We start from the raw sequence: 19,542 nt of genomic DNA, 5'->3' as shown, positions 1-19,542 counted from the left end.
TGACTCCTACTGGAACAGTAAAGCATGTATTACCCAAAAGAGCATGCCAAGACTTTCACCAGAAAAGTTATTAACCAGGTTGGAAATAATATAAGATGCTTAGAAATGCACTGATGATTGTCAGCTCAGGAAAGTCGTATTAAGAAACCATTAACTATAAATGAAAATGACAGCAAAGTGCTACAAATAAATCTGAAATGGATAATGGATACACTTATTGAAACAGCACGTATAGAGAAAGGAAAGGCATAGTTTAAGGTTAGGGAAAGTGAAGGCTTCCTAGGGCAGAAAGGAAAAACAGTCAGAAGGGGCAGGACTGGGGGAAGGAGGGCTCCTTGGTGGATCTTTGGGATGGAATTAAGCTGGCTTCAAGTCCTTTAGACACACTCCCATCCTCCTACAGGAGCAGCTTCAGAGAGCAGGCATTTAGCAGCTGCAGCCTAACCTCAGAGCATCCTCCCCAAGGGACAGAAGGTCACTTGGTGGGAAGAAAGCAGCACCATCATGTGACTTCAAGGGTTTCTCAGCTCCAGATCTTTCCCATTTGGAAGCTAATGTTGGGAATTCATTTAACAAGGAATAAAATGTTTTCTTTCTACTACAAGAGAAGTAATAATCAAATGTTAGTTAACGTAATGTACTCTCATCACAAACCTAAGATCCTAGAAAGACAGATTGTATATTTAAGTGTACAAGTTCAAGTTCATGAGGCAGGGTCTGTATGTTCAAGGAACTTACACTCTCCAGACTTCTTCACTTATGAATGGAAGAACAAACCTATAAAGATGGGAATCACCTGATTTTTGCAAGGTTAGATTCAATCATAGTAAAGTTCATAATATTACTAGTAAAACGATGCACATTTCAGAGGTTTTATCACAGCTATGTGTTTTCAACTTTTGAAGCAACAGAACTGATCTCCAGCAGAGCGAAAGGAAAATGTCATTTGTACACCATATGGTAGCTCCAGCAAGAGTCAGCCTGGCATTCAACACTGAGATGGGGAAACTCTTTTTGAAAAGCCATCATGCTCCCTAAGATGCAGAGGCTAGTCCAGAGACCTCAAGTGGGATTTGCAAATCGGAAAGAAGGAGAGTTCACATTTGTGTATACATAAGATGGACAGAACTGCAGATAAACTAGTAGTTTTCACAAATCAGTAAATACTATCATTACCAGTAGCCTCAAATTCAGAAATTAAGTGAATGTAGACATAGAACATTATTTCCTTTACCCTGGTTAAGTAACACAAGTGTTAAGTAGATGTTTTCACATTTGGGATGGTAAAATAAAAAGCATTTGGGAGCACACTAATTTCAAGACATTTTTCTAAGATTCAACCTTAGTACGAATACATACTTCCAAATAGAGATCAGATGCTAACGTTGTCTTAGTTTCAGACACATGCACATCTCCATCATGTTGTTACTAACCTTGCACTTGACATATCAATGATGCTTCCCCTACCTATGTCCTGGGAATTGCTAGATGGATCACCCAAAGGCCTCTCCACCTTAACAAAAATATCTCGCTCACCTATGGGAGACCAGAATTTCCAGGGGTTCATTTCAGAGGCTTTCAGAAACCTTTATTAAAGTGCAAATAGGTCCTGGGGAAGGTAACAAAACAAATTAAGCCTTATCATTTAGTCAGTCAATTCTCTGTAAGAGAAACTCTAGAGTTTCTTTTACTAAGACTCTCGTAGGTCCTAGTAACTGAAAATGAAGATCCAGGGGACGCAGGAAGTACAGAAAATCTGAACAGGAGGTGTGTGGGAAAGGAAGTGGGAGAATCTCCTAAAGGCAGTCTTTACTTTCTATAGATCGTCAGAAGTTCTGATTGGTCTTTAGCCACTGAACTCTCATCCCCAGTGACTGGGCCAACACCAGTTACGATGCAAACCAAAAATTAAGACGCACAAAAAGCTTGTAAAGAGATAAGATCCACTGGTGCCGCTCTGTCTTCATCTTACTAAATCGCAAAACTACAAATCTATATATGTTTTTAAAAGGCCAATTCAATGACCGGTTGTGCCCAATGAAGAGCCACTGAGGTACATAAGAAATTAATCATTTTCTTTGAATATCACTAAAATTAGCTTCATTTTTATCCTTAAGATAAACTCTCGAATCCCTCCTTAAGGACTTTTTTTTAAGTGTTCAAACTAGGTACAGTAAAGTTACAAAAAAGACCAATAGTCCCCAACATTTTTCCAGGAGCGTTATACAAAAAGATTACTTTGAACAACGTTCCTCAGGATATACTCCGGGGTCTAGTAGAGAGAGACCTTTCCCTTCTCTGTAGACTTGGGAGTAAATAAGTCAAGAACACCTACGAACAAACTTTGTTGGTCACCAGCAGGGGAGCTCTTCAGCTTTTGTCCCCAAACCCATTCAAACAAAAGAAGCTTCTCTTCCTCCAACCCACCCTCAGACCCACACCCCGGGGGTACTCTCCAGATCCCCGCGCCCTCTCCACCCATTCCCCGCCGGGGGAACTTACTCCTCAGCGCCCCGATGAGCAGAGAGCCGTCCTTAATGAGCTCTTTGATGAACTTGTTGGTTCGCTCCAGCTCAATCTCGTGACACTGCAGGCGCTCCCTGAAATCCGGGCTGTCCAAGTAGGAGTCGCTGAACTCCAGAGTCGGCAGCCCCATGGCACAGGCACTGCCAGCGGCCGCCGAGGACACGTCCGGGCCGGCGGTCAGGGCGGGGACAGCCGGCGACCGCGGCCGGCTCAGGGGACGCGCGATCGCGGGGAACTAGCCGGGACGCAAGGGGACGCGCAGGGGAAACGGGTCCCGCGCGCCGCGCCGCCTGCGCTGGGCTCCGCGGCGCGCGGACGCCTCCGGGCTCAGGCTTCTTCCCCGGAGGCGAGGCGAGCGCACACACGGGAGGCGGGCCGAGGCGCGGGTCCGCTCAGGTCGTTGTCACCCGGACGCATCGTCGCCGGGAGCGCGGAGGCCGCGGAGGCTCAGGGCCGCGGCCGGAGCAGGAAAGTTCTCTCGCGGCGCGCAGACACTTCCGGCAGCTACGGTCTCCTGCTCCCTTGACAGTCGTCTGCGCTGGGATTCAGAAGCGCCCAGCCGCCCCTCCGGCCGGGCCGGGGAAACCCTCCCCCTCGCTGGACGCAGGCTCAGAGCGCTCGCAGACCCTGCCGGGCTCGGAGACCCTCCTCCCGCCGCGGCGCTCCCAGCCCGCGCCGCCTCGCCCCTCCTCCCGTTTACCCTCCTGCCCCCGCCCGCCTGCACTTAGCTCCCGGGCTCCGCTCAGTTGCCGCGCGACAGCTCTTCTGCCTGCGCCCGGGGGTTAACTCTGCCCCTCCTGGGCGGCCGCTCCCCCTAGCCCGCGGTGACACTTCGGGGTCCGCCACCCCACAAAATGAGCTCCAACTCCCAACATGCCACCCTACCCCTGCCTCACCACCCACTCCCTGGAATTCTCTGGGAGAGAAGCCAACGTTAACTTTCTCTAAAGTTTGAAGCCTCGTTGGAAGATGCTACTTTCGAGCGTTAGTTTAGATTTTGCTTCGCGAGTCTGCACTGAATGCATATATATTCCAGGTTGAAAAGTTTTACTTTTTCCCACCATTCACTGCATTGATCCTAGAAAGTCAGGTTTTTTATATTCAAAATGAAAAGCTACATAGGCCTAAGGCTGTTTGTTGTTGTTGTTGTTTTTCTTAGTTGCTGTGAAGGTGGGAAGATTTTAGGTCGTTTTTATTCCCCAAACTAGCACCTCGGACTTAGGTGTTCCTCTTGTAGAAGAATAACTATTTGTATCACAATACTACTTTTTATCGTCACCTTTATGGAATTGCCCCCAAAGCATGGAGCTTTTCAAACTGTTGAAGTTGGCTGAAGTTCCAAATGAATAGTTATTTCATACCAAGAAGCAGTTATCCCTCTGGTAGAGGATCACCTAATTTCTGTTCTCTCAAAACCTTGACAGCAAAAGAAACTGCTGCTTTACATCTAGTCCTGCCATCATCTATAGGATTTCTGAGAACTCAGTTATTTTTCTTAAGGATCTGCTTTTAATTTCTATGTTTTCATTGCTTCGTCCTTTTGAACCATCTGTTAAAAAAACCTCCTCTACAGATCATGGGAAAAATTCCATTAAAGTGCTTTACATTTTTCCCAATTAAGTTTCAGAATCTGTCAAGACTTTTAGTTTTTTTTTTAAGTACACATGAACATTAAAAATAGCATGGAAACCTTAAACCAAGACTGATAAGATGATGTAAACACTATATTTGATAGCTTTGATTTTATTTTCTTCTGAGCCAAGGAAGTTGGACTTTAACCTTCCATCCATATTTACATCATTAGACCTCAAAATATTGGCAGAATGGCCGATTACCACTAGAGTCCTCTTCACTTTATTGTCTGTCTTGCATCTGTCAGATAAATACGCCTCATTTGGGAAGGTGGGGTGGGGTGGAGGGCAATAATGCTATTTGTTAGTTGATGTAGTGATAGAAGTTGCAGTGGTGCAGTTTTTCACCTAAGGTGATTTTACATCTATTCATCACCAGCCTGAAAGACAAAAAGTTAGTCAGGCCAAACAAGTAGTTCCCTTTCAACTTTTGCCATGTTGCTGTTACAAGCAACTAAATCCAATACCAATTGCTGAGATATGAAACAGGATAAAATATAACAGTCTCTTCCTGTTTTTCATTAAATGGAAGTCCTGTGATTAATTCTTTAAAAATGCAACATTCTTTGATAAGTTTCATTTAGTAAGTTGGATTTCAATTTTCATTTTTTCTTTAAAAGTTTTATATGTCAGGACAGATTTATTCTAGATTCTAAGATATAAATTGTCATTTACCCATTCATGTATGTAATTGCATGGTTTATGCCTACTGTATACATTATTAGGATCTGGGCAGAGAAGTGATTTATATGGAAAGATAAAACAAAGCATTGTGCCTGACCTCAAGCAGTTCTCGGAATAAAAAACAGAGAATGAGTATCTGTATATCACAGGAGGCAGAATATGCTATGTTACAGAGCCTCACACAGACATTGGACCAATAATCACTGATGCCGTTATCAATATGTTTCCACTCAGACCCATCACTGTATTTACATGGGGTTAGGATATTTCCTCCTACCCTCCATCATTTAGCCTCTAAAGTTTAGTATGTTATAATGGACTTTCTCCCTTGTAGGTCCTTTCAGAGTTACTCATGACCAATTCCTGTGAATCATACTTTAACTATACCTGCTAGTCAGGCTTTCTCTTATGCCACATTAACCCAGTCACTCAAGAGACACCAGAAATGGTTTTGCTTTAAGGTGGATTTACGGTCAGTTTTAAACCGTTGTTTTCGTGCTTTATTTCCCTACCATAATAATGGAACAAGAGTCTTTCTAAAAGAATAGCCTTTCTAAAAAAAGAGTGTCCATACTTGCAAGTTCTTTTCCATAGGAAATTTTAATGGATTGAAATGTAGCCTCTCCAAAAATTTCTGCTTCATAGTATGTGGCCCTGTCAGCTGCATGGTGAGTTTCACAAATACTATTGGCTAACACACTCTTTGGCATGGTTACTGGCAGAGAAATGTCTGTTTGCTTGTTTGATTCTGAAATGGGGTGTACGGGGTTTTGTTTATTTTAAAGAGCAAAATAGTGAGGTGAGGTTAGTAAACTAATATATGTTTGTATATCTGACTAAAACATTTTTCTTGACCTATATCATGCCTGGCACTTAAGCCTGGTGCTTAATTTGTACTCAGTAAGTGTCACTGTTGGATTATTATTATTTTTCAATTAGTTTTGTAGATGTAGGCCTCCCAGACTCAGATATTCTGAGGCTAAATTCAGGCCTGGTAAGAGATGACAAAACAGAAGGCGAATGTACCTAAGGAGACTAAACGTACCCTTCAGTACCCTTCCATGGTGAGAAGGCGGTGTCACTGCCCCATTTGCATTTCACCCCAGGTGTTATCTTTTCTCTTTTCTCAAAGCATACTCCTTGAAAGTGGGTTTTGTATCATTCTATTTCAACTTTATGTCACATCTAGAAATACAACATTGAATCCAAATGAGCAAAACACGATTCAATTTTTTAACAATTTTTTGTTGTGATAAAATATATAACATAAAATTTACCATTTTAACCACTTTTAAGTGTACATTTCAGTGTCATTAAGTATATTGTTGTGCAGCTAGCACCACCATCCAACTCCAGAACTTTTTTATCTTCTCCAACTGAAACTCTATTCCCCTTCAACAACAACTTCCCATACCCCACTTTTCCCAGCCCCTGGTCAGCACCATTTTATTTTCTGTCTCTATGAATTTGACTTCTCTAAGTACCTCATACAAGAAAAATCACACAATATTTGTCTTTTGTGTCTGGCTTATTTCACTTTAAATAATTTCATTATTAATTAGAGAAGCAAAGAAGACATAAGAATCAGTTAGTGGAAGCAGCAAGTCAAGACCACAGACTAAGGGAGCAGGAATAACTGCAGAGGGTAGAATTTGTCCCATGTGACACTCTGACTTCTAAAGTACCTTCTAGAGCTAAGATTTTATTATGACGACAGATTTCTGAGGAACAGGCTGAAGGAAAAGAACAGAATTCTAAGTATGAAAGCATCATGGACTAACTACATTTATGAGGGAGAAGAAACAGAGAGAGAGAGAGAGAGGGAGGGAGAAATTGATTTAACTGAGGAAAGATTTTTGGTATTTTGTTTTGTTTGTTTTGTTTTAGGTATAGATTTCAATTTCCATTTAGTATTGCCCCCTTGTGGCAAACCATGATGTTTGCTGACAAAAATTGACAAAGCTGTAAAGAAAGCAAAACCTAAGGGAACTAAAATGTCCTGCGCAACTCCATGTGCTGGGTTTGATGCACAGAGTGCTTTCATATATCGCAGAGTGCTTATGTGTATTACCACATCTAAGCTTCTCCACAAGCCTGTGAAATAGGTATTGTTTAAGGACTGCAAGCCTCATTTTTAAGAGGTGAGGAATTTATGACTGAAAGTGGTTAAATAGAAGGTACTGGAGTTGGGATTTCAACCCAAGTGCATCTAGTTCCAAAGGCCATGCTTAAAAGAACCAAATGCACTCAACAAAGAGTTTTAGGCATCAGTTATATGCCTGTGCTGCTGCAGATGCTGAGAATACAGGGGTAAGCCAAAACCTTGTTCCTGCTATAAACTTTCAGTCTAGTGAATTATAGTAGAGACATTAATTAAATGGTTGCACAAAGGCATAGAGACATTAATTAAATGGTTGCACAAAGGCCGTTTATTAGCTATGTGATTTAGGGAGTTTCACCTTTCAGGCTTTCTGTCTTCGCAAAATATAAAATTATTTTATATTTTTATATAAATTTATATAATTTTTTTAAAATTTATTGTTTTTGGCTTGTTGGGTCTTTGTTGCTGCGCGCAGGCTTTCTCTAGTTGCAGTGAGTGGGGGCTACTCTTAGTTGAGGTGCGCGGGCTTCTCATTGCGGTGACTTCTCTTGTTGCAGAGCACAGGCTCTAGGTGCGCAAGCCTCAGTAGCTGTGGCACATGGGCTCAGTAGTTGTGGCTCACAGACTCTAGAGATCAGGCTCAGCAATTGTGGCACATGGGCCCAGTTGCTCTGCGGCACATGGGATCCTCCCATACCAGGGCTCGAACCTGTGTTCCCTGCATTGGCAGGCAGATTCTTAACCACTGTGCCACCAGGGAAGTCCTATATAATATAATTAATAAATAATAATTATTATTTATTAATAATGATAATGGCTATTATTTATTAAGCACTTGCAATGTGCCAGTCACTGTCCTAACCTCTTTATATTTGCTGTTTCACTTAGGTCCCTTTTAGCTCTATACCTGAGATATTGCTGTGCCTCAGAGTTAGGATGGGGAATCTCCTCCACACTTTCAATAAGAATTAACTATGGGTAAAGTGTTTTTGACATTTTGCCCATGTGTAGTCAGAAACTTACCGCTGTTCGGAAGAGGACGTTTTGAACCTCCTTAGCTCTCACACTGTGGATTCCACAGCGACCACCGGGCACGCGGGAAGGAAGGAAGCTTTGACTGAGCAGCTACAGTGCCCCTGAGCCCACTTGGCCTATCACTCCTCACCCTAACTTGGGAGGTAAGAATTTTATAATGAAGATGAGGACATTGAGGCAGAAAACCCACAAATAACAAATCAACCCTCCAGGATAAACAGAGCCGTCTCTGACTCCAAGACCACACGACGATGAACATCTATGTAAGACACCACATACATTTTTGTATAGCTCTTCCTCCACACTTACATCCTCTGTTTTTAGACTCTAAACTTTTAGACCATGTCTTATTCTTGGTATCTCTTGCACGTCACAAGCTAGCAGCCCACAGAGGACACCTAACTAATGTTTTGAACCCCTGATCATCTTCTAAAACTAGTTTCTTGGCTTTTCTGGTAGAGGCGCCTGAACAGATCTGTAGAGGCACAGAGGAAGGGTCCTCCCATTTGGCTTGGAGGGCTCTCTGATCATGAAAGGCAGCATGGAGCTCATTATCCGTGCTTCCTGGCCACCAGCGTGTCTGTGCTCCCACTGCTGCCCCCCAGCCCACTGTAACAGGCCCTAGCTAAGGCGGTGGAAAAAGTGAAGAAGAAAATAACAAACCCAGAAGAAGCTTAAGGAAACTAACTCAAATAAATGAGTCCACACCCAGCAAGGAAAAGTCATAACTCAATCAGAGCGAAGCACACTAATGAGTGTGATAAGAAGGATAATTGAAAAAGAACAGACCCACGGTCTCCATAGTTTGAGCATTTCAGATGGAAAAAGACCAAATCTGCAACCCGTAGTCACAGTGGCAGCTTCCTTTATGAGAAATAAAACGCAAGCTATTATCCCTGAAAATGTACATTCACCTACATTCTGTCAGTCTGAATTGTATCTGATAATGGAATTAGAAAATTTTACAAAATAATATATAATAATGACAAAAAGTTATTTTTTCAGAAGGGGTGAGTTCTTATTTTTACACTTATTAGAGGATTCTTTTTTTTCCCCTCCTGCTGCCAGTTTATTAAACTTTTATTGAGACAGACATGACTTACAGAGATTAGCTTTAGTTTACTCGATAAATAAAAGTAGTCTAACTGGTCTCAATTTCACATAATGCTGCAGCACATTTAGCCTTTCTAATCCTTTCCTCTGTGATCTTTTGAAGAATGCTTCAAAGATTTGTGAAGCTCTCTGAACTGTGTTACATTATGGTGTCAAGTAGAACAACATTTACCATATAGTGAAAATCTCGTTGGTATGAGAGACAAATATCTGATGGATTATTGTAACTTTTCTAAACTTGCTTTTCCACCCAAACTTTGCATTATAAAAATTTTCAAACATACAAAAAGTTGAAAAAAGTAACACTATGTATATATATAGTTGGTTGAGATGCTCAAACCATCTGTATATATGTAAAATTAGGAGAGAGAAACAAATATGGCAAAATGTGGACATTTTTTGAATATAGGTAGAGAGCATGTAGGTATCTATTATACACAGAGTTATAATATATATAATCTATTTATCTATCTATAATATCTAAATATAAAACATGTTTTATCTACTGTATATAATAGATGTCTAGATATAGATATAGCAATATAATACGTACATATGTAATATATGTATATATTTTTTCTGAAGCGTTTAAAGTAAATATTAGACATCTTGACACATATATCACCAAAGAAAAATGACATTCTCCAACATAATTAAAACTTAAAGAAAATACATGATAAAAAATATCATCAAATATCCCATTGTTCCAAAAATGCTCTCTGTAGCTTAAGAAAAAAGCAAAACAGGATCTAACCAACGTTCCAAACTCAGTCTTAAGTGGCCCATGAAACCGCAAAGTACCATTTTGGAGGGCAGAACACAAGCTCATCAATTATCACTTCACTAATTCAGAATTTGAAATAGCTGAGCCTAGATTATATGAGGTTTCCCTTCACACTGTACAGAAGAAACTGTTTGCTAATCAAATTAGTGGAATAAGACTATTGAAGAGAACCATTCCAAAATCCCTAAGCCCCTAAATTTGTCACTGGGGGCTTCTAGGAGAGGACTGCCGCGGGGAAAGAGAATGCTACACAAAATGCGCTGTCTGACAGAGTGTGTGATCAGTAAATGTTTTTTGACTAAATTAATGAATGAAATACTGGGGACCTAAGGCAAACAACATCAACATTACCTGGGAACTGGTTAGAAGTGCAAATTTGGGGACTCCACCCTCCTTCTCTGAAATCCAAAACTCCAGGTGGGACCTGGCATCTGTATTTTAACAAACTCTCCGGGTAATATTGATGCTGGCTAAAGTTTGAGAACAGCTGATCTAGAACGACTCCTAGTAGGTGTCAAGGTGGAAGAGGAGTCTCAGAAAACGGAGTGGAGGACATAGCTTAGCCTTGAGAGAAAAGGTAAGTGAAATGACAAGCAGATGCTTACCTTTTTGGAACAACGGGGTATTTGATGAAATTTTTTATCATGTATTTTCTTTAAGTTTTAATTATGTTGGAGAATGTCATCATTAACATCAATTTAATGGACCAACATTTAAACAATTTCCTTGTTTAGATCTTCAATCTTCTACCTAGACAAAATCTTTCTGAATCTGAACAGTTGAATAAATTTAGTACCCTAAACTTATAAAATGGCCAATCATAAGTTCTCTTAAGTGTTCTAGTATTTTCATAAATTTTTGTAAAATTTCAATTTAATTCTGCAAGTCAATTGAAGTTTCTAAATTGAAGTTATTTTTAAAAACCAAATTTCATAAATATTACAAGTATATAAAATATCAAACTACTTTTTACCTGAAAATATAATACTATAGTTTTGATTCTTTTAAATCTTTCTCAATGTACTAAATTTTAAATTTCCTTGGGGTTAAAAGATACATTTACCACTTAGGAACACTGTTATTGTCTCAGTTGACTGAGGTAATTTAGATCAGATAGTTCAGCTATGATGCTGACTAGATTCTTGTTCAGAACTAGAATGGGACTCTGGGTAATCTTTTTCATAGCTACTGTGTCATTCTTCCATAACTCAAGTAGGTGGTCATGAGCCATGAACCTGAATTGAAATTATTCACACTATATCAGTGGCTTTCCATATTTTTGACTCAACTCATATAAAAAGAAATGAATACATTTCATATGATACAGGTATATTATATATATAAGTATATATATATATATATATATATTTAAACAATCGCTCATTCCAACCCACAAAATAGATTCCATGATACATTAGTAAGAAGCATTTCCCATTGACGAAAAGTTCCACACTACTTCATTTTTCGTATCCATTCAAAGACGTCTTCACTGCCTATCCAGAGTGATCACTTAAATTGAACTTGCATTTTAGGACTCTGTTATGGACTGAATTTTGTCACCCCCAAATTCATACATTGAAGCCCTAGCTTCCAATGTGAGTGTATCAAAGATAGTCTTTAAAAAGGTTAAATAGGTCAACTCTATAGAACTGGTGTCCTTAATAAAGAGGAAGAGACACATTTCTTTTCACCATGTGAAGACATAGGAAGAAGGCAGCCATCTGAACCAAAAACAGAGGTCTCACAAGAAACCAAACCCTGTGGGAACTTTGATCTTGGGCTTTCCAGCTTCCATTAGCTGTGAGAAAATAAACTTCTCTTTTTTAAGTCACCTAATTTATGGTATTTTGTTATGGCAGCCTGAGCAGTCTAGGAGAGACTCTATTAAAAACATGTAAATGCAAAAATTAACTTAATGGGATTCTTAGTGGAATGCATTTTCTTATATTTTGGGGGCTTACAACTCTTAAAAAGATATCTGATTGAATTGTGGGTATTTCATTTAAACTTATCTGACTTGCAATCATAATTCACGAGGCTATTTTACAAGTATTCATCTGTGTCTAAACTCTTATGCTGCATTGTGCCTATTTTTAAAACCATAGAGAGGTGTCAGTTTTGGGTATATTTCCCACCCTGGGAGGGAAATCAGCTCATCCAAAACATCAGTGTAGATGAGTCTGGGGTTGACAGGAATCCGGTGAAATCCTGGGAAATGGAACAGGCAGGAGTCATGTGTGGTTCATCCAATTTCTTCAATACAGAGCAGTTCTCTAACTGAGGAGAAAGATGGAGGCAACATGAGAAAATGCTCTGGGTCAGGAGTAGACTCAGCATAGTGATCCAAGGTAACACTTTAGGTGTCTTAAGTTATTCCTTAAACACGAACAGGGCCACCATTCAGGTGCTCACAGCTTACTCTGTGGGGAAGCAGAAGACTCTTTATGAACATTTACCACTGATGCATCTGCAATACCATCCAGCTGGGTTCCATTTGTTCTGGAGGAGAGGCCAAGAATGCACAGAAAAAATGGGACTGGGCAGGAAAGACAGATGTAGCTGGGTGACAGGATGAGTTTCTTTTCCTGACCCAGTCCCTTCTCTTGGGAGGAAAACTTAGGTAAGCCAGGGAAGGGAGGACCTTTGTTTCCACAGTGACTCCCTGGATTAGGTTTAAGGTCAGTATCAGCATGAAACAGGTATGTTGGTATCTTTCCTTGTAGGTGCTTCACTCAGAAGGTAGACGGATGACTCAGGACCTGAATGATATGACTTTTCCTTTCATGCTGGGGATGAGGACAGGGGAAGAGGGAATAAACATATTGAAAGAGTGCATTTGTCAAGGATGGGAGAACGGAGAGGAGGGACTTCCAGGATATCCTTGCGGCTCAGGGGGACTCTTCGGTGACTGAGGGTGACAACAGAAAAAGTGTAGGACAGTTGTGCACCATTCTTAGAAACCATGTGCATCTGTTGGTGAGATTTTATTTCTGATAATAGTTTCTTTCTGCCCTTCCAGAGAGTAAGTAGTGGCTGATTTATGTATTGTACAAAGGAGACTCCTACTTTGTACAATGAAGACAGCTACTGATTAGCCTTCTCTAAAGCAGGAAAAAGTGTTACCTAACATTACATTTTTTTTCTCAAGTAAGAAACAAAAATCACAGTTCTCTTCTAAGCCATTTCAGGGCACCTTCAAAAATGAGTAAAACAATTAGTTGCTGAATCATTTCTTTAAAAAGACATCTATTCCTGTTAATGTATGAGGCAAGACCCTTAACTGTGACAATGTGGAAAGAATCATAATTTTGGTCAAGGATAAAACTAAAGTAGATATTTCATAAACACCAAAATCTATTTTAATATATAGATTATATGGCAAAGCAAGGCAATAATTTAAAATTCCACATCTTCTCCGTAAGTTATTCCCTGATGATTCTGTTTGCAATTGCCTTCACTCCTCCCAAATCTACATGCCCAGGCAGACCTTTGTCACAGCTGCCCACTGGACAACTCCACAGTGGATATTCCAAAGTTAACACAAGCCCAATATGTACACTTTGTTATGCTTAATCCTTTTTCCTAAACCTGCCCTTGGAATTGCTTTTCCTGCCTTAGTTGGCTGAGAAAGAAACTTGACATGCAATCAGTCACCAAGCTACTTCCTTGCTATCTGTGGTACCCACCCCCTCCTCTCAAGCCCCAGTTTCAACCCTAGGTCAGCCCTCATTGCCTGGGCAATTAAAATAAGCCCTTAGCTTGTCTCCACGGCTCCAGTCAGCCGTTCTCTAATCCATGATTTCAGCCAGAGTAATCTTTCTAAAAGTGCAAGTCTCATCATTCTCTCCAGGGCTTAAAATCCTTCAGTGGCTCCTCATTGATTAACAGATAGAGTCCAAACTCCTTAGTTTGCCACACCAGTCTCTGTTATCTCTCCAGCCTTATTGATTGCCATATCTTTTGCCCCTGGAATTACACTTCAGTCAAGCTGGATTTCTTTAAATTCCACTAATGGGCTAGCGAGAGAGACCATCAGGAGGTCAAGAGAGAAAACTATGAGAAGTTTTCTCTTTCATGTTTTAATTCTGACAATTATCTTCAAAAACAATATAAGCATATTTTGAATCATCTAGCGTAGTGCTTTTCAAACTTTAGTGTGTCCAGGAATCACCTGGAGATCCTGTAAAGGGCTGTCTGTGATTCAGTAAGTCCTGTGTGGCCCAAGGCAGTTCTAACAAGCTCCAGGCCAGTGTTGCTACACTTTGGACCACATTTTGAGCAACAAGGGTCTAGAGTGATCACTTTCTAAGTGAATACGACCACAAAATTATCTCATTGTTATGAATTAATGAATAAAGAGGAGAGGTGGACTTAATTTTTTTTTTTTTTTTGCGGTACGCGGGCCTCTCACTGTTGTGGCCTCTCCCGCTGCGGAGCACAGGCTCCGGACGCGCAGGCCCAGCGGCCATGGCTCACGGGCCCAGCTGCTCCGCGGCACGTGGGATCCTCCCGGACCGGGGCACGAACCGTGTCCCCTGCATCAGCAGGCGGATTCTCAACCACTGCGCCACCAGGGAAGCCCTAGACTTAATATTTTTAATGACACATTCATTACAAATAAAGACCAAGTGATGTCACAGCTTGCTGTATGAATAAAGATCTGGCAATGGTTCTAGAAAAAAAAAAGTGTTGAAAGAATTGAATCATCATTTTGCACAAAGTAGTATACAGTCATGTCAGCCTCGAAAGATTCACAGCAATCAAGACAATATTGTCCCAGTAAAAAATATCACTTATACCATTCAATTGATATTGTTATTTGGAATGGTATTACTTTTGTATTTTTCTTTATAATTAATTTGTCCATCTGTTTTGGTTTTATAATTATATAGTATCTATAAACATTAAGGTTTATACTTAGTGTTATGTCTCCACTTAAGAAAACAACTTAATTTGACTTTAGGGTACAATAGAAATTTTATGAGTTCTAAATACTATGCAAGTTTGAGAAACAGTCACCTAAGCCAAGTCATGCCTCTTTGCCTTTGCTCCTGCTATCACTTCTGCCTGGAGTCCCTTCCCTAATCCCTTGCCAACCTTGCCACCCTACCATGTCCACTTAGCAAACAGCTACTTTTCCTTATGGCTCCTTTTCAGAGACCCGTGGTCAATGTCTTATTACAACTGTGCCTTATTCTAATCTCTTTCACAACGTCTGTAACATACTGCTGCACACTTGGCTGGAAATGTTTGCTTATTTTGTTGACTGTCTCTTCTATCCCAAGAAAAAAATCTTGTTTTTGTCTTTTTTGTATTTGTCCAATGCTTGGCACATAACACTTGCTCAATAAATGTTTTTTGAATGCATGAATGGATACTAAACTTGTCTTGCTTCTTCCTAGAGAGAAAGAAAGAATATACAAGAGTATGTCAACATACCATGTGTTCACATATGTGGGTGAAAAATTAAAGGTATAAAATAATTGCAATATTCTTCTACATGTAATTTGCTTTCAACATGGCAATTCAAAAGCCTTGTTTCCTAGAGTATCTTCTGACAGTCTGTATTTTCACTAATTTTTCAGAGATCTGCTTGTGGAGGTTAAAGCCTAGAGAGTTTTAAAATAATGCAAAAAGAACATTGTGATTACATTTTGGTGACACAACACCAGATCTAAAAATAGAATGGAAAGACTGAAAAATCTTTACTTAAACTTCTAGCCAAAGTATGGTTAAACATTATGGGTGAGCTGGAACTGCGGCTAACTTTCAGCTTCCAGTCATGCAGGATAAATTCTGCAGCCCATAGAGACTCCTGGCCCCAACTTCCTTGTGTCTTGATTTTCTCATTCAGTTTTGGTTAGCACCTTCACTGGAGCTGGAAGAGGGAGTGAAGCTCAGTTTGCCTTTAAGGACAGGACAATGCCTGACATATGTTCACCTTTATTTGATAGGGAAACTGATTTTCTGGCCTATACATAGCAAGAGGCCTAATTCTTAATAAGATCCTCTCTAAATTAAACAGGATGATAGTGTGGGGTTGAGGTTGGGATGAGGAACTAAAAAACACAAAATGGGGGACTTCCCTCGTGGCACAGTGGTTAAGAATCCGCCTGGCAATGCCCAGGGCACGGGTTCAATCCCTGGTCCGGGAAGATCCCACATGCCGCAGAGCAACTAAGCCCGTGTGCCACAACAACTGAAGCCTGCGCGCCTAGAGCCCGTGCTCTGCAACAAGAGAAGCCACCACAATGAGAAGCCCGCACACTGCAACAAAGAGTAGCCCCTGCTTGCTACAACTAGAGAAAGCCCATGCGCAGCAACAAAGACCCAACAATAGCCATAAATAAATAAATCAGTTAACTAATTAATTTTTTTAAAAAACACACAAAATGGGTTCCACCCATTTCTGTCCCTAATGTACAAATATGACTACAGCACTACGCAAATACTGTTGGAGAGGATGGCTCTGATGGAACAAAGTTGGGCTGGCACAGCACAGAACTAGATTTTTATTTTATGTGTATAGCTGCTGCCGTGTCATTATCAGAACAATATCCTTTTGATCCCAGAGCCATAGAAACTTGTACAGCTCAGTGGTTTTGGAGTATAATTAATTCATTTATGGCTTCAATTGGACATTTCTCTACTTAGAATAAATAATCTAAGGGGATTTCTCTTCCAACTCCTTTGGAATTAGTATTTTACTCTCTAGTATTATCAAAGTGTACACTAAGCTCATCATGATTTTCTTACCTCTTCCTGGACTCCTCTTCCTGGAATGTCCCTCTCCATCTGTGGTGGTTAATTTTATGTCAACTTGACTTGGCTAAAGGATGCCCAGATAGCTGGTAAGACATTATTTATGGGTTTGTTCATGAGGGTATTTCCAGAAGAGATGAGCATTTGAATTGGTGAACTAAGAAAAGCAGATGGCCCTTGTCAATGTGGGTGGACATCATTCAATCCACTGAGGGTCCTAATAGAACAAAACATTGGGGGAAGGGTAAACTTGCTCTCTCCAATTGAGCTGGGGCATTCGTCTTCTCCTACACCTTGGACTTTGGTGGTTCTTGAGTTTGAGTCTTTGGGCTCTGTTGAAAGTTACTCCCTCTCTTTCCCTCCTCCTTCCCCTTCTCAGGTCTTTAACCTCAGACTGAATTACACCACAGGCTCTCCTGGTTTTCTAGCTTGCAGATGGCAGATTGTGGGACTTCTCAGTCTCCTAATCAACTGAGCCAATTCCTGTAATAAATTTCCATGTATGTCCTACTGGTTCTCCTTCCCTGGAGAAACCTAATACACCAACCAAGGAAAAATAATTTTTTCAAAACCCTGCCCAGATATTACTTCCTCAGAAAACTTCCCAGCTATCCCCAGGGAGAATTACTCAATTTCGCCTCTGGGATAGTTTTACGTCTTATATGGGCTTCATGGGGGTACTTAATATACAACATTCTGTTTGTTGACCTGATCTAAACAGGGAAGGAATAGATAAGTGTAGACATGTGGAATATTAAACCCATGCTACAGTGGAAAGATCACTTGATTAGGAGTCACAAGAAGTAGTATCAAACCCTCTTCCTCCATATACCCAAGTAGTGAAATTTCTCTTTCGTACATCTTATACATTGGGCTTCCGCATTTGATTTTCTCTTTGGGAGTAGAATATTAATCAGTTTGTATGCCTACTCTCTCACCCCATTCTTGTCACACAGTGAGAGTGTGTTCAAATATTCATTAACTTGAGCTAAATTAGACATGGCATTCTTGTTATTTCACCGACACTGTCATCTGTGTTTCATACACAGGACCTTGGTGCAAAATTGCAGGCCCTTTTCCATTAGGTAAAGAGGAAAACACACAGAACGAAAACAGATTTGTCCTATTTACTTTCTGGTGTGTCAGAAAATTGTTCAACCCACATGTCAGAGGAGAAGGGTTATTTAACATCACTGTGTATTTTACTGTCTAGCATTGTACTTGTACCGGAATTGATTGAGACTTCCAGACTTTATTTTCCTTGATGTCTTTGCTCTACCTGTGCACTGTGTTCATTTCCAAGTAGACTCCTATTCTGGGAATCCCATTTTTGAGATACATCTCTAAACCACAATCTGCATTCTGAACATCTTAAATGCCTACGCACTAACCACAACTGTTTGTTTATCTGCTATTACAACAGGGACAAATATAGTCACTAATTTTTGCCTTTTAAGTTAACAACCCAATTTAATACTTGGGAGGAGGAAGAAAGCCATCATAGTCATAGAAGAAACAAAGTTACAAAATATCATAGCAATCTGTGTTCTTCGAATATTCACATTGAAGACTAAAACAATATTTATACAACATTATTTAAGGGAATAGGAGAAATTCTATGGTAGACAGTCTTTTTGGTTTTTTCTAAATGATTGCTTTTTTGGGCAGATTTTGAAACTTTCATCAAGTGGTATGGTTCATCAGAGCTCAGTCTGAATTTTCTTTATCCATATGCAATCGCCAGAAGTTCAGAGTGATCTCTAGGAGGGAAGTTCCCCCCTTATTTTTGGTTATGGGATATGATTGCAGACCATGTAATGAGGATGTTCATAGTTACCAAGTGACCCCCACATGGTACAGTCCTGACTATATTTCTCTGACATGAATTTCTCTTCATGATAATTTGAGGGGCTGTCATCCTTGAACAGTAGTTATACCTTAATGTTGGTACACATCTTTATATTTGCATACTTTGTCTCACTTAATCCTTTATATTAGTCTCAACTTTTTCAGTTGCAAGTGATAAAAAACATTTTGAACTAGTAAAGCATTTAAAAGGGGATCTCTTTTGGAGGGTAATGGCTTACTTGAAAACCTCAGGGGTAGATGTGACTTTAAACATGGCAGGACTAAAGTGTCTAACTGTATAACTCTCAGGTCAGCTTTTCTCTCTACTAACTCAAAGTCACCCAACTTTAGCTTCACATGTTTCTCTGCATTTGTTATACTAGAGGAGAGATTCTCTTTGTGTCTTCATAGAGCAAAGCTCAAAGAAGGACTCTAGTCGGCCCTTTGTAGGTCATGTGCCCCTCTCTGGGATTAGTCACAGTGGAGAGAAGGTTGAGGTATTCTGATTGGCCAGCTTGTTGTCACTTAATAAACTTGTGGTCTGGAGATTGGTGGGGCTCTGGGAATTAACCATTTATCAGAACTACATGGGGTAGAAAGGTTCAGTTCCCTGAGGGCAAAAGGGTTGCTGGGAATTTGATGATAGATGTCCACTCCCTTATCATGAGTACTATGAGAGATATTGTTTTTCCTATCTTAGAGGCCCAGAGAGATTGATTTGCTAAAATTCATGCAGCTGGTAAGTAGCTAAACTAAATCTTCTAATCTATTTTGTTCCTTTTGCTGATCTTCAGATAAGAGAACACATTAACCACTTAAAAAATTCTTCTCTATGGAAGGGAAGTAGATAGGCACATAAAATTACCATTTCAAAGTAAAAGAAGTTTGCTGCATTTTATGAGCTATGAAGAAATCTGGTATATTTTGCAAGTGGTTTCAGACAACAACAAAAGGGCATGTTAACTATAGTACAGAATTGTAAAAACAAAATACAAAAATGTACAAAAATTTTGCTGTAACGTTTTTTACTTATTGGAAATAACAGTCTGTAAAAAATA

The 19,542-nt window shown here is 40.1% G+C and overlaps 1 protein-coding gene across 1 annotated transcript in view; it reads right to left on the bottom strand.

Annotated features, from left to right (window-relative positions):
* ARHGAP42 (Rho GTPase activating protein 42) overlaps positions 1–2,656 on the bottom strand; it is a 293,889-nt gene extending 291,233 nt beyond the window's left edge. The window contains exon 1 of the mRNA XM_007445610.1: positions 2,503–2,656. Coding sequence (XP_007445672.1) covers positions 2,503–2,656 — 154 coding nt within the window. The remainder of the gene's footprint in view (positions 1–2,502) is intronic.
* Between the last annotated feature and the right edge of the window lie 16,886 nt (positions 2,657–19,542).

The sequence above is a fragment of the Lipotes vexillifer genome, unplaced genomic scaffold, assembly GCF_000442215.2.
Source record: "Lipotes vexillifer unplaced genomic scaffold, Lipotes_vexillifer_v1.1 scaffold1282, whole genome shotgun sequence".
In the NCBI taxonomy this organism is placed as follows: Eukaryota; Metazoa; Chordata; class Mammalia; order Artiodactyla; family Lipotidae; genus Lipotes; species Lipotes vexillifer.
This window is presented reverse-complemented; position numbering and strand designations above follow the sequence as displayed.